This window comes from Corapipo altera, unplaced genomic scaffold (genome assembly GCF_003945725.1).
Source record: "Corapipo altera isolate COAL_440 unplaced genomic scaffold, ASM394572v1 1, whole genome shotgun sequence".
Taxonomy (NCBI): Eukaryota; Metazoa; Chordata; class Aves; order Passeriformes; family Pipridae; genus Corapipo; species Corapipo altera.
Window position 1 is genome coordinate 13,055,399 of NW_020884873.1, and position 16,293 is coordinate 13,071,691.

The following is a 16,293-nucleotide window of genomic DNA, read 5'->3' on the forward strand; positions in this document are numbered from 1 at the left end:
TCTTCTTTATAAAAGTGGTGGTGGATTGTTGGAAGATGGACTTAATGTGGTTGCTGCCAACCTGGTGGTAGACTTAGCTTAAGGTGGAACCTGAAATTCAAGCAAAGCTTTGAAATATTAATACCAAGATCTGCAAGGCAGATCAAGTGCCTACATTGGCTGTGTCCTCATAGGAACCACTCATTCTCTAAAATCCAAACCTTACCAGAGTGCCTCAAGTGGGACCCTCAGAAATCATGGCAGCTAAAAATTTTATAAAACCTCTAGCCTGAACCTACAATGAATTAGTCTGGCACAAGAATAGAAATTTCTAACAAAAACTTTCCTGTTCTGATGAAAGACAGTATTTGTAATCACTGGTAAGACACATTTGGTTATTTTTTCTAGTTCTTCCTCACCCCTCAAAGCAAGCTGAAATGACCTTCCAACAATAGTTTATTTCTTCTTGGCTCAATCTGAACAAAGGCTTCCTATTCCCATGCATGTGAATGAGAGTATGGATACTTTTGTGGTGAAAAATCAAATCTCTCTTTTGAACTTCGCAGACTTATCGTGGTACCTCCAAGGCTTTCTTCTGTCCTCCCAGAAACCAGCCAACCAAATGTTTGTTTGTAGCAAAGAGTACATATACCAGGGCAGAGGACTAAATCAATCTAGAGCCTTCTGATACTTCCAACACATTTCCTTCTTGGGGGGGCAGTTACTCAGTATGGTCTCACAGTATTTCTGGGAATTTGCCCCTAGACGTGGAATGTTCATGCAGGCTGCGTGGACAAGCTTTGACTGGTCGTTAGTGATGTAATTCTTGTTCCATTTTGGAGACTGACTTGAGTATTGCTTCTATAACTGGAGGATCTTACTTCTGCTTTTAACCAAGGCTACTTCAGAAGAAAAGGTTTAAGGGGGGAAAGCATATAAACTAGATGTGGGAATTCCTGTCTCAATAGTACCAGCTTTGCCAGAAGAAAAGTCAGATAACTTTGCAGTGGAACAGTACATTTTTAATTAAGGTCTAGTGAGTGTGTTGACAAAAAAAGGCTTTTCTGTTATTTGAAGCAATCAGGTCTGCTCACAACACGTGTATTTTTTGAAGTATTTTTAGAGATGGCTTCTGTGGCAAGAGTGCTTTTGCAGGTGTTGGGGAGTGCACTTATGTCAGAGGGGAAAATATGCAAATCTTCTTTTCTTTGCATCGCAGACCTTTAACAAAAGCTGTCCCTGACAGCCCCATTCAAGCACATTAAGGACTCTGATCCCTCTCTCACGACACAGTTGTCTTTGTACCAGGGCTCCCTAGAGGGGCTCTGAGAGCTCTCCCTCTTCGAGTTATCAAGCAGGATCCCATTCTCTGTGCAATATTGCAGTCCTGTTGCAAATGGTGACAAGGTGCAAATTTGCAACTCTTGTGAACAAACCCAACTACATGTTCTTGCCATGGGAAAAGGAATGAGGAAAGTTCCAGTAAATCTCCTCCAATTTTAGAATGTAACACCGGGAGGAAATTAATTTATTCACTTATCTATAGTGCAAGAGAAGACCATCCCTCTGCTCTTTCACCAAGCTGAAACGTAGCCCCCACTCTGCCTCATTTTTTGTAATCATAATAGTTTTGTTTCTTCCAGAATTACCTACCTTAGTCATTGCCAGATCAGGACAATAATTTGGAACTTTTCAGAAAACAGCATTTTGGCTGTAGTAAAAAGCAACTGCAGTTATTTCTTCATAGACCAGGTGACGTTGTTCATGTGCTACCTATCTGGGCTGTATGTGTCTTCTCTATTAATGTCAAAAGAGAAAAATTTCTATGCCTATCCAGACTAATATGGTTGGATATACTGAGATAAAACCACGTTAGAAACTTGACCCACAGTACCACTTCACTTCCTTTAGGAAGTGACAGATTTACTGAACTATAACGCTCAAGCTGTTGGGACCTTTGCAAGTGTCTTGTTTACAAGGGGCTGAAGCTCCCTGTTGTCTAAACAGTACTCTGAGTCATACAATCCTGAGAAATTAAAAACATTTTTATTTCCTAAAAAATCACCACCAATGGTAAAATCCCTATTCAGGTGAAGAATTGTTCCATTTCCTGAAAGTCTTGGAAGCAGGAACTTATACAATACCCCAGTGTGTCAATGATTTGAAAGACCCGTGCCAGCTAAGGTAAGGTTAAAGATATCAGATATTTACAACACCACTTTTGTAAATACAGAACTCTTCATATGGGGAAGTCAAATGGTGAGCATGTGGGGCCTGATGCCATTCCCACTGATCCAACCACAATTTCACAATGATAGGAATTTACTTTTTAAGGCTGGATGCTTGTCGATGTTGGGTCAACAGCAGTTTGCACCATCTGGGGATGTAGTACTCAACTGTTACCCATTGTCTCTTTCCACTCTGACACAATTTTTTACTGGGCGGGCAAGGGGCTTAACTACCTTGGGGTTTCGAAGGGCTGGAGCTAACTGAACATTCCTTGTGACACTGAGTTGTATGGGAATTTAGCAAAGATCTCTTCTCAGGCAGCAGATCCCTCCTCTCAAGGAATCTTCTGATGAAACCATCAAGCTGTGGGACGTGCAGCTGAAGAGAACAACAGAGAACATTTAAAGAAATATTTTCGACAATTCCCAGTGCAGCTGGGATGATGACACACACTCTGGTCCTAGCAATCTCGCCTGGCAGGCGAGGGCTAGGGCTTTATATGTAAATATAAACATATATTTACATACTTCCTAACATCTGTTATGAATTTGTTTTCCCTTTGGTTCTATTTAAAGTATGTCTTGTCCTATTATCTCCAAGGCTGAAATTTGGAAGGGTTTGTTAATAAACTCTCTGTACTGCAGAACCACAAGACAAATGCTCCCTCCTCCCTGGCTTTTCAGACAGTTCTACAGTTATTCCTTCCTTGTATTTCTAAATGCAATGGCATCTACCTAGCCTATGAAAGGAGCACAGTTTTCTGAGTGGATTCCTGCTGGGGAGGGTATAATCTCACCACCAACTTCTAGGGATTTGTATTTGGTTGGTTTAACACATTTGTCCCAGCAGCCTAGCTTTGTAACTGTCTTCAGCATGGTGTCTCTTCCAGATAGCTCCCCACTATTAGCTCAAGGTCCCACAGTTTCTGCACCTGGAAGAAAAGTTACCTGCTGCAAAGCACCAGCACTAGAGCTGCCGCTGCAGGAGGATCCTAACAGCCTCCAAAGCAAAGGTTGTGCCACGGACAGCAAAAGGACCTTGTGAGCAAAGTTCAACCCACCGTCCTGACAGGCTATTGCACAGTCCATGCAGCAAAACTAAACAGGATGGCAAACAAGATTGGACTATGTGAGAGAGAGAGAGAGAGAGAGAGAGAGAGAGACATTGTTTCTGTTAAGTAAATAGGTTAAAGTGAAAGGCAAAAGGGCAAAAAGAAAATGTCAAGGCGGGTTGATACCAACATTTCCACGTGTTGTCTGACAGCAAAGGCTTCACTGCTGGATGTGCATTGTGAGAAAGTTCAGGCATGAGTTTTCAGAGGTGCTTACTGTCAAAAAAAACCAGAGCTCCCATTGGCAGTAGAGCTGTTTTCCTGAATGAAGAAGTAGGGTGATGTCCTGACCTATAAGGGCACCTCTGGCCAGCACCCACAGCTGATTTCCTTATTTTGATGGCAGTCAGCTATCTAATTCTTTCATGGCCCTGGGCCTGGTACAATTCTGTGTGAGCTCTAAGCCCAGCATTTGTATTGGTACAGGGAATCTTCTGGTGATACATAAAATTGTCTTGTAAAATGCTTTTCCAAGGAATAATTAAGCATCAGTGCAAATAAATATAATTTCCTTAAAAGTTCAGGGCTCTGTATGGCCAGATGACATGCAAATCAAAGGGCTTTCTGCACTGATGAAATTCCAGGAAATATGGGGTCGGGAGTAAGGGCTAGAGAGAGACAGCCAGAAACAAAATGCTCAGATCATCTGTCCAAAAAAGTTGCTTCTCCAGCCAAATTACTCAGTCTTTTATGAGAAAGATGTCTTGGTTTGGCAAGGAGGAAAAGACAGCTCCACCAGACAATTAAAAAAAAAAAAAAGCCCTAGTTGAATTCTAAATACCATCAATCCAGTGGAAACACGGCTTGTTCTCTTCTGTGGTAAAACTTTTAACTGAAACCACTGACCCTGGGGACAGGTACCAGAGACCCTGGGCTGATTCAAACTCTAGAGTTTCTGTTGGCTCAACAAAAGCATTCCTGCAGATTTGTCTCCAGAAGCATCTCATTAAAAAGAGCTGTGAATCACTGAGATGTTTAACTGAACTGATAATCTTCTCATATACACCAAATTTACATGAGTATTGGACTTCTCCCTTCATTAGGCTGATTATGACTTACCCTGTAGCTATAACTGAGACTGGTGTCGTGAAGTTTACTATTAAACATGCTTATGGAGTCACTAGCAAATTTATCTGTAAATACACTTGTCTGTAATAACTAAAAATGCCATCTCTTCCCTCCAATTTCAAGCCTTGCTTTCACAGTCCCTGGATTCTCTAAACAGAGACCAGTCTCTTCTGTGAGAAGAAGTGCAACTACACACCAAGTGCAAACTTTTATGGCCAAAAATTCTGCTGTATCACTTTATTCTGAGAATTTTGCTTCTCTTGCCAGCACTATGGGCTGGTTATGGGCATCAACTCAGGCTGTGACAGCACTGGGAGATCCCGCTGTGTTGGCACAAGTTCTCTCCCTCTGCACCAGTGGCTTGGGGCCAGTGAGCTTTGAGAAGCAAGTGTCAGGCTGTCCTGCAAGTTTCTGTGCTGGCCTCCAAGTGCCCTACTGATATATGGAAGCATTGCTCAGCATCAGGCAGCACTGCCCATGTCAGCTGCCCCCTGGACTTCAGCAAAGCCCACCACAGCAGTGAGAGGGATCCCTGGCAATACTATGTTACACACACGCATGAACAGGCTTTGAAGGATCAGAAATTGGTTAACAAAGGGTTATAATGGACAAAACGATTTGTGGCTGTATAGAAAAAACCCACACTACTGCTTTTGTCACTCAACTGTGTAGCTCCCAAGGTTTGTCTTGCTTCCTTGCTCCTGTCTTCCCAATCCATAAAAACCTCAGTGATTCCTGAGAAACACTGGAATGCCCATGAAGCAAGCACGAAAGACCAGGTCTGTCTACGGACTTACTATGTAACTTCAGCTAAGGCATAGTGCTGTACACTTATCTACTGTAATAAATAGGAAAATCAGACTCTCAGCTCCCACCCCACCCCAGAAGTGTGCACTCTCAGAGCTGTACAAACACGTACATAATTACTCCTCAGATCCTGCCACAAACGTGCAGCATGCCCAGCCATCCAGAACCTTCTAAAAGTCATTATTTTTAAAATGAAACAAACAGTTTGCCCTCAGCTTCCCTTTTTTCCTAGTGTGTTAAAAAAAAAAAAAAAAGTTGGTTCATAATTGCTATTACAGAGGAGACTTACAGTACATTTTCCACCACCCAGCACCCACACAATTAGACTTTCTTCACCTCAGGTACAAGAACACGTGTGCTGACTTTGAATATACACCATATAATTCCTGACTCAATTAGCACATAGCAGATAATCATTCCCTTTGTAATGTATTAACGGCTGTTTGCCTTTCTGTATCATTGGCTTTTTCCCTTTATTCCCAGTGGTTTTTAAGTGGCCATAAGTAAGAAATCTAGCACCTACAGGCATGGTTTCTGGCATTAAAAAGCTAGAGAGAGAAAATGAATCAGGAAAAAAAAAGCCTTTTTTTTTCATGATATCCAAACCTCGGATCCTGATCCAAACTGCTTGTAATTTAAAAAGCAGAATATACACTACAGGTATCTTGGCTGGCTGCATCAAAGGTGAAGTTTAATGGTGTCTTGCTCAGAGCCAACATGAAGACATTGCCAACCATTTCCTTTATTTTAACAAGTCCCCAGCACACACAGCATACCTAACACCCAGCTTCCCTTATGATGCCCATCTGTTTTCCAAGAAAAACAATCTAAAGCCTTCTGGTTATCATGGGGACTCCAAAAAAATGAAAACTGACTCCCCTTTTTCCCTCTCACTAGCTGATTATGCTGGCTGCTCAAAGCTATCTGAGTGAAATCAACTCACATTTGACAGCAGCAGATGACCATCCAGTTTTTTTTGCTCAAATAATTGCTCCAAACCCCTAAATTTTACCTGCAGGTACATTGTCAATAAACTGTCCCCTCTTCCCAACAGAGGAAAAAGGACCATGACCGTCTGTCTCCGGGTTACAAATGAGTTATGCTGTGCCTGCTCAGCCAGCCAGCTCTGCCTCACCTACAGCACACCTGGCCCACAAACCTCATTTATCTCAAACAGAAAAACCCCAGTCAGCTATTCTCCTCCAAACATTTCCACAGCTGAAAGCTCTGGGTGCTTTGTAGTGCCAAACACTTCATAGCACGGGAGTGTCTGTGGCCACCCACATTATATTCAAATGTACAAACGAGCCAAGAAGCTTTGCATAAACAACTTGGTACAAAGTGCTGAGATGCTGCTGTATTTCTACATGACAAGTTCATTACCATTTGGCATTGGCTTATGCTGATGTACAATAAAAAAGAAAAGGGAAAGAGAGAGACTCTTCACAGTTACATTAACTTCATTTTATTTAATAAAAAACAGTATCAGATTAAAAATACAAACACTTTGGGTGATTATCCAGCGTTTTTCCCTGTGTGCCTCATAGAGTTCAAACCAACCAAGGATTGGGAGAAAAAACCAAAAAACCCAAAAAATAACACCAAACAATTTTGGCCGGAGCTGTAAAATAATGTTGCACCAATTAAATTACACCAAATATATTATTATACCTTTGAAATGGCTTTCAGACCAATAAATAAAAAAAAAAAACAAATTCAAATAAAAAAGTCGACTTTGTATTACAAAAAAATTAAATAAGAATCACAACACTAATAATAACAATGTGCAGTCAAGTTTTTTTTTTTTCTTCTCTTCTAGGAATGATAACATGCCAGTAAACATGTAACATGCCAGTAACATGCCAGTAAATCCCTACATAACATTTCCAGTTTGGCAGCAAGCAGTCACTCACTCATTCACATTTGTACACAAGGAAGCAGGCCTGGGCAAAAGCCTCGGGAGATAGGAGCCTTTGGGGTGCTCCTCACTTCCCTGCCATGGCTCGCTGAGTTCCCTTCCCTTCATCCTGAAACCTCTATAAATCCATTCAAGGTTTAGTGCCACACGTGCAGGGAAGGTGTCAATCAGCGTAACCCCACTGAAGTGATGCTCCAGCATGTCAGCGGGACAGCGCTAATTCACACCAGCTAAGGATGTAGCTCTTACACTCCAGGGCATGGGTTAAAAGCCATGGCTGCAAGGCACATCCACCCTTGTTTCAGAAAGGCCATGGAGACTATGTGGAGTTGTTTTAAAATGCACCACAGCAAACCTGTTAACTCGATACACTGCAAAATGGGGTGTTGGTTTCGGATGGGCTAAAAGAGCACATGCAGGGCTTGTGAGAGAAGTTGAGATGTCTGACTGTCATACAGGGAGGTACACATCTGCAGAGAAGTGACCTGTAGTTGCCCTTCCTAGGCAAACAACAGTGAGCCAGATTTCACTTGACTGCTTGAGAGCATGTCTCTCAGAGATTTCATGGTATTGATGCCATTTATTCCAGAGCCAAATTTGGTCCAGTGTAAGGAAATAAGTAATAAGTAAAGGTTCTCCATAGAGGCAGATTAACTGATTTAGGAAACTCAAGTTGGTTCATCTTTATGCTAGGTAGCCCAGTTGATTTTTAGGAGGAACCATCAGACTTAATACCATGATACACTGAATAAGGAAGCTGCAAGTGAAATAGCTTCCTGCCCCAGATGCCAATGATTTATGGAGTTATTCCCAATTCCCAAGGAATCCTCAGAGGAACTCTATTCTGTTTCTGCACCACCTCTAGGATTTGGGACACAGCGGGTCAAATTCTGCTTTCAGTTCCAGTTTCAGGGCAGGAGTGAGACCAGAACTTGCCCCATGCTCCTCTGCTCTGGGCATGCATGTAGATACAAGTTTTGTAGCTGTGGATCATTTGACATCATAGGCTGAAACCTGTGATTTAATCACACCAGTGCACCTCCAAGAAAGCCAGGGGCTATGTGCTCATGGAAATGAGACTGAAATGGGCCTGAATATTCCAGTTTGCCCAGGCCTGTCAAACACACAGTGCCTTTCTGACATAGGCTTACATTCAGGTAATCCAGTAGACCCATGTGGTACCTTTATGGGAGCTGAAGCCTTCGGTCTGGATAGCTGGATATCTGAGAACACAAACACATATCCTTTTTTTTTTCCGAACTGGTGTCATTGCACACTCAGTACCAGCTACACTAGGATAGAAGCAGGCCTGCTAACTCTGTTATTAAACCTAACATTATCATTTCATCGCTCAATTCTTTCTGCTCCATTACCACCTACCTAAAAACATTTTCATACAGAGAAAGGCATCTTCCCACTAACTTTCTTACCTCTATCTGTTTCCTACATGCTACAACCTTTTCCTTACCTAACATTCAGGTCACAAACTACCTGTCACTCCCAAATACTACAAGCTAGCAGCAAGGTGGCACCATTTGCTGACAGTGACTGAACTCTAGATTGGAGGGTCAGCTAACTCTTGAGACCCTTTGTCAGATCCATCTTTATCTGGGCATACATCTGGCCGGCCGTTTTGAAAGAGTCACAAGTGGAACACATGGGTTGAAATGCCTTAAAAGGTCATTTAGCTGCTGATAACATCCCTTCCTTCCAGATCCCTTTATCGTTTCTGTGGCTCTCTTTTTGCTAGTAGGAGCAGTAGTTGGACATAATTTTAGAACTTTCTGCTCACTGAAGAGCAATGGCTTTGGACCCTGTGGGAGAGTCCAGATCTGAATGCCTGCTCCATCACTTGTCCACAAACACCTCATGGGGTGTTTTTCTGGGGCAAGTCTCTCAGATTATCTGTCCCAGAACATGTTCAGAACCTCTCAGGTCACTCTGGTGGAAGGGACCATCGTGACTACCTAGCCTGGCCTGCTGCATAATGCAAGCCAAAGATCCCCACTGTGCAATAACTGTATTCAGATGAATAACTTCAGGGGGAAATAAAGCCTCTCTTTCTAAAAGGTATCCAAATCGGACTTGAAGAATTCAGCTCATCTCTTGATAAAGCTTAACTGATATTAATTAGAAACATCTCAAAACATGTGCCACTCACTTCCAGTTTTAATTCTGTCTGACTCAGAGCCATCAAATCTTGATGCTTTTGCCAGCTAGCTCCTGATGTGCTTTCCTCACAGACCCAAAGACCAAAGGTTTTTCTCTGGTCAGGTAGGTAATATTTTGAGGGCACAAGATTAGAGAAGTGTGAGATGGCTTTGAGGCTACTTTACTAGGAGTTCAGCTAAGTAGGTACAGCCAGCACCTCTGAAGCAAAACCTACCATTGTCAGCAAATCAGTGACCTGGCTTACTCCATCATAAAGGTACACAGAAAACCTCCCTGCCCTCCTTTTCCATCTTCCCTCCACTAGTTGAGCTTGTTGCAGATCTCTAGGGCTTTCTTGTAGACCTGAGTCACATCATCCATGTCTGTGAGAAGAGAAAAACTGCTGTCCCCCAGACGGTTACGATAACGCTTTAGATACTGCGGCCGTGGGCGGTTCTGAAGCCCTTCGAAGTCTTGGATCTGGAGGAAGTTTTCAGCAGAGACACAGCTCCGTATTCTCTGTCTGTTTGGCCTGTTCTCTTGCAAATCCAGCAAATCAAATGAGTCACTGGACAAAATACTGTCATCACTAATCACGCTGGAAGGGCGACTGTAACTTCGAGGTAATGCATCTCCAGGCAGGATCGCTTCTTCCATGGCCTCCAGTGTTGGTGTGTCAGGGCTAATCAAAGCAGATTCAGTGCTGCTGGGAGAATACTTGCTGTTGTGTTTCAAGATGCCCTTACGCCTGCAGGAATGGCTGTAAGACCCATTTCTGGATGCCTCTGTGACCCCTGGAGAAGTGTCACTATTTACTGTCTCATCATTATTGTCCAAGAGTTCAGAAGATTCGCTTCGTTCTGGAGAGGAGTAATAGCCAGACTCCCTCTGCTGAGTCTTCTTTAAGATTCCTTTTTTTGGCATGAGTGAAGACTGCTTAGTGCCATATTTGCCAGCTACCTCTACCTCCACAACACTTTTAATCGCTACGCCAGTCCTACACAACTCTTGCTCCAGCTTAAAAGCAGAGGGTAACACTGGGCTGACCACTCCTTCAATAAAACCTGCACTGTGAGATCGATGCTCACTGTTGCTCCTTTTCTTCAGGATGCCTTTGGGTCTCTTGGAATTGGGTTTGGTTGCATTTTCAGCTCCTCCTTCCTGGATGGACTGTGCAATGTCATTTTCCTTTTTTGATTTTTTAAGAGATCTTTGTCTCTCTAGTGTGACTTCAGGACCTTTGGGCTTAGAAAGGCACTTCATTTTGGTATCAGTCTCTGGTTGGAGGCCAGTAGAACGATGATGCCAATCAATGAACCTTGCCAGCAATGGGGACTCAGAGTCCCTCATGGCATCACAGTCACAAACACTACTCTTGTAGCCCCAGTTAACCCACCAGTGGTTGGCAATGTCTTCAATGGTTGCCCGGCGTTCAGGGTTCACCATCAGCATCCATCTGATAAGACCACGAGCATCTATGGATAAAGAACGGCATACAAAATTTTTAGAACATGAGCATTGTTAGCTTTGTCAGTTTAAATTGGAAGTGTGAAGCCAATCAAATGCGCAAAAATAATGCCCTTTACAACAACAGCAGTGAAAGAGGGCAAGGCTTTGTCCATCAGTCAATGACAGAAAATGCATTTGAGTATTACTTCTCATCAGAAGAATACGATTCACTCTGAGAAATGCATACTGGGCTATCAAATAAATTAGTATTTGTACTGTATTAGAAAGTGAATAGCTCCATATTACTGAAGGAAGTCACCAAGAAATTGACTCTAATATTGACAAAACTTAGAGGAAAACAAAGGTGACTTGGGATATTTGCTTTTCTATTTATTTTTCCATTAACAGTGTAGTCTTCTGTGTATTTTAAGGGTTTATTTTCATACAGAGAGCAAGACAGAAAATTGAAAGGGATAGCAAACAACTTACATAAGATAAATATTAATTTAAATATAATGTATACATAGATATTTAAGGCCAGAGGGAATCATTATAATCAATGACCCAGACTTAGTTGATGCTTTTCTGTCAGGTGACTGCTTAATGTGTTATCCTCTAAGTAGAAGTCAATGCGAACATAGTGGCATTAATTCAGATTTTGGTCTGCCTTCTTGAATAGGAGACTGTGTTGCTCTGACCATTCATCATCTCTCTGCTGTGATATACCACAGTGTAGTTAGAGGCTTGATCTGTACTAGTATGTTGTATCAGTTTAAAGCTTCTCTGAACAATTCCAGTCGCAATAGCTAACAGACCTTTCACTGTCACACATCTAGTTAAAAGAGCCTCCTACAGCTTCCCCAAGGGAACAAAATCTATCTGCTACAAAATTGTAATTTCGAAAGGGCTTTTGGTAAATGCTGTATCCAGATGGGCATTTACAGTAGATGAAGTCAGTAGGGGATGAGATTTTTTTTTTCTGCATCATTCTAATATGACACCAAAACATGGTGGAAGGGACCAGACAAACTCTCCATCCTGAACTCCTGTCAGCTCAGTACACGGCTCTCCCTCCTTTTACATACCTGAGGTCTGTGTTGGCTCACGATATTCTCCACTGCTGATCTGCCTGATGAGATTTTTGTGATCGAAGCCATCAAAGGGCATCGTTCCATAAACCAGAGTGTAAAGCAATACACCAAGGGCCCAGCTGTCAACCTGAAATACAGACACAACACGTGTGAAGCCCAGGGAAGCTGATCCCTGCCCTTCTCCCTGCCATTAGCACCACAAGAGCAGCGTCATGTCCAGCTGCACCTGCTGGTGGGCAAACTGGTATCTAACACCTCACTACCCACTCACAGGTAAAGCAAACAAAAGCAAACTAAGGCAGCTTAAGAACTTTAAATACAGGACAGACCCGAGAGAACTCACACATGCAATAACATTCGCAGTAAGACTAACCCTCAAGAACACTATCATCAAAGACATCCCCATACCAGCACAGAAAAGCTGACCCTTCTTACCTCTGGGCCTCTGTAAGGTCTTCCATTAACTATTTCAGGGGAAGCATACAGTGGGCTTCCACAAAAGGTCTGCAGAAACTTGTCTTTATGATAAAGGTTGGAGAGTCCAAAATCAGCAATCTGCAAATAGAATTGCAAAAGGCCTCTGTAGTAATAATTATATCTTAAAGAAACAAAAAAATCCTTTTCCAGGAAAGACTTAGCTATATTTGACTCTGCTGTAGTGCAGGGATCTTGATGTGGATAATCTATCAAGTTCCCTGGCCAACCCATTATTCTATAATTTTTTGACTTTTCTCTCTACAGACCTTTCAGAGAAGAAAGATTCACAGGTTAAATCCTCCCAGTCAGGGACAAGGATGCTTTGGTACCATTTACAGACAGGTCACCAACTGACTGTAACCATCAGTCAGTAATTTTATCCTGGATGAACTGCATATGCTTGCAAAAACAATTTCATACTGTGAAGCACTGGGCCTGCTGTCCACTGATTGCTCTTCATCTTGTTTAATCATTAATACCAAAGGAAAGCAAATAGAAAGTACCACCCTTCTTATCACACACACGCAAACCAAAAGCCAAGACCTTTAAACTCGACAGGAGGAGTGAGGCAGGAATGTTGCAGGAAACTAAGCCTTACAGAAAAAAGTAATTTTTGAAATCATCTGGAACATAGCTATGCTTGAATGAGATGGAAAGCGAGGCAGTTGCTAACTCTTCCAGATTCAGGGACACCAGGCTGAGTAAGCTGAGTTGTTAAGCCCATGAGATGTCTATCATGAGGTAATAAACACAAGTCTGATTCCTAACTGGAAACAATGGGCCCAAATCTGGTTTTCCCAACACAAACAAAACTTCCCTTGAGACTATTGGGAATTTTGCCCATGTAGGAATTGCAGGATCAGGTCCAAATATTTTGTTTACTTCAATTCTCTGTTCTTGTTCTTACAAAACAAAGGCTGAGGATAGCAACACTGAATACTCCCACAACCTTTGCATTTTCTTTGTTTCTCCAGCACAAGGCAACACATCTCATTTTTTTACTTGTTTAAAACCCAAATGCTTCTGCTTTGCAAAGATACTTGCGTTACTGCCCACTATTGTTATAAGGCACACATAAAAGACATAAAGCACAGGCATTAAAAAGGTATTAGAGCTATAAGAGATAGGAGTTTTGTCTGGGTTTTCTTCACCTTATTCGTGTATTTTCTACCAGAAAGAAATTAAATCCCAGGAATTTGCACAAGACAAAAATTCATGGAAACACAAAATGAACAGAAAAGAAAAGGATTTACCAGCAGCATCATTCACTCCTGGTTTTCTAGAATGTCCATCATTGGAGCCTCTAATTGAATTGCGACACTTAGTGACCTCTAAGTCTTTGTCTCTACTATCTAAACTTCTACAGCTACACTGAAACATGACACATTCGAAACCAAAACAGAAACATATATACACTTCATAAGCAGATACATATATAGCTGTTAGATACTTTCACGTTAGAAATATAAACTTTTTTTTTAAACATCATTTTCACACAAATTTTAAAGTCATAGGTCAGATACAAGATTTCACGCTTTACCCTCTCCTATTTTGATGTTCTGCTTGTGCAGGTGTTTCACCAACAATTTGGACTCATCCTGCTCAAAGAGCAGCTGATTCCTGTTCATTAATGTTAATTCATCTCACTATGAGAGATTGAATTCATAGATTGAATTCACTCAGTCCCTCCAACAGTGTATTATCAACCCTCAGCAGAAAATTCAACCCTTAAATAAATGCGGTTTGTAAAATCTTCATTGTATGGTTGGAATGTCATTGAAAACAGCTGGTGTACAATTGCAGTCTGCAAACATATTCTCATGGCTCAGATTGCACTTAATTGCCCTGAATTCCACTTTCTTATCAAGTCACCCTGCCTGGCTTGCAGGAAGTTGGTTTTAAGCCTTATGAAGTGTGCCCTGTCAATCAGGGGAAGAATGGGATCATTTCAGTGTTAAAAATTCGTGCTGGTCATTGATTTTTATTTTAGTTCAGGATGCAGCTAAGACAAGGACAAACACTGCACAGTGTGATTCCTTATGAAAATACATTCCCTTAACACCATGGAATGTCTAAAATGCATGTGGATGTCCACGAATATATATATATAGGGATACGCATACCATTGTTCACTCTAAGAAACTCAGACTTGGGCATTCATGTTTTCATTTTGACCACTCAGGAAAAGAGTATTTATGTTACAGTCCACTCCCATACTCACAGACTGATGTTTATCAGCTTTTCCCATTAAAACTGTCATGCCCCCCAAAACAAGATTAATAGAAGCCAACATTACTTCATGTTCTTGGCACTTAAATGGAACTAAGGCATCAAGTCAAAAAAACTTCCTAAATTAGGAGGAGCCGGGAAGTAGAGTTTTATTCCCCTCACTTCAGCAGTGTATGTTTCATATTTACTGTTAGCTGTGATAAACCAGATGTAATTTATTGTTAAAGTGTGGAATATAAATTCCACAAAGTTCACACTCATGGAAATTGTCAGTTCTATCCCACTTAAAAATCTGTCTTTCTGTACTGCAGATAGAGAAATAATTAGGTCTCTTAAAGCACATGAAATGTATGTGCAGTCGGTGAGACTTCCGGCAAGGTAAATCCCAATTACATACACTTACTCTGTATATACGAAACCCTCATGGGTTTTTAGTGGTTAGTCTGATTGGTGTCCCCTTACCAGCCCAAGAGAAGGTGCAGTTAGTAGGATTATGTTACTATTATACTTGCATTTTTCTCTCCTTCTATCACTTTGGGGTTGATCATATGGTTTACGTCAACCTCTGCTAGACGTCTCTTTTAGGTGCAATTCCCAGCCCAGGAGCCACCACAGCCCTACTGTGAACAAGGAGGCCCCTCCATTGAGCCAGGCTGCATGACAGAGGTGTCCCTGGGGGCAGCCTATGGCATGGGGCAGGAACACAGTATTTGGATAGTCCAGCAAGAGGCATTAACTCCCCACCTGCCACACTAGACAGCAGTTGCTCTCCACCTCCTTGCATGCAGTTTTGGAGATTTAGGCACTGGGGAGAACTGCAGTGTTTGGGGACATATGGTCCTTATCAGACTAAACTGCAGGAGCTATGGGCAAATGGAGGCAGCTACATACTTGCCCTGCTGCTATTTCTTCTAGTAAATCCATAGCTGCAATAAATCAAAAACTAGCATGGTTCATCCTTTCAATACTAATGAAGAGAAGGCACTACCAGAAGGCTTTTTTAAAGACCACCGAAGGCAAATGCTTAAAACCATCGTGAATCTCTTCCCACAAAGGGCAGCTTTTTCAATGCTTTGGAGCTGCCTTAGCCCTCCTGCCTGTCTGACCCTGTCCACCTCCAGCTATGTTAGGATGATGAACAATTACATCCTCTTGATGGGATGACAATGCCAGTGAGAGGCTGCTCTGCCACTGCATGGCAGGGGCAGCAGCTGTACCCACCCCAGGAACACAGGATGAGCAGAGAGAGCAGCTCCAAGCTGCCTACAGCTGCAGGGTGGAAGTCACCAAGTGCAGGCAGCTGAAAGGAGTAAATTTTAAGGTGGTGATGTTACCATCTGGCACATGAATGTGGCAGAGCTTGTACATGCTCCAGAAACCCTTTGCCATGTTCTTTCTGTAAAGAACATGGCACCATGACAACAAGGTAAGAAAGCAAATAACGCTCTCCTGGGAGGCTGCAGTGTCTTAGTATGATTTAGCTCTAAGACTCTGCCCCACTGTTGACCTCCACAGACAGGCTAGATCTCAGAAGAAACACTCACGCTCTGAGTTTCTGCTACATAGTTGGGTGTGCATCTGGGGAGCAAGGCAAGGTATTGTGGGATTAATTGGCTGGATGAACTCCATGTATGCCATAGATATGCATGTGTGTTCAGTCCCACAAGTGTTTAAAACTCCTTTTATTCACTTATGCTTGCTGCATTTAGGAGTTTTATGTAATAGTTTGCAGGAAATAGTACCACATACACCAAGTCCCTGAAAAACCTAACTCTTCAAAATGT

The 16,293-nt window shown here is 42.1% G+C and overlaps 1 protein-coding gene across 1 annotated transcript in view; it reads right to left on the bottom strand.

Moving 5' to 3' along the window:
* Window positions 1–6,636: 6,636 nt before the first annotated feature.
* Window positions 6,637–16,293, bottom strand: part of NUAK1 (NUAK family kinase 1) — a 71,835-nt gene continuing 62,178 nt past the window's right edge. The window contains exons 7-9 of the mRNA XM_027668819.1: window positions 12,239–12,358; window positions 11,798–11,930; window positions 6,637–10,738 (exon numbers count right to left, since the gene is read on the bottom strand). Coding sequence (XP_027524620.1) covers window positions 9,585–10,738; window positions 11,798–11,930; window positions 12,239–12,358 — 1,407 coding nt within the window. The 3' untranslated portion in view covers window positions 6,637–9,584. The remainder of the gene's footprint in view (window positions 10,739–11,797; window positions 11,931–12,238; window positions 12,359–16,293) is intronic.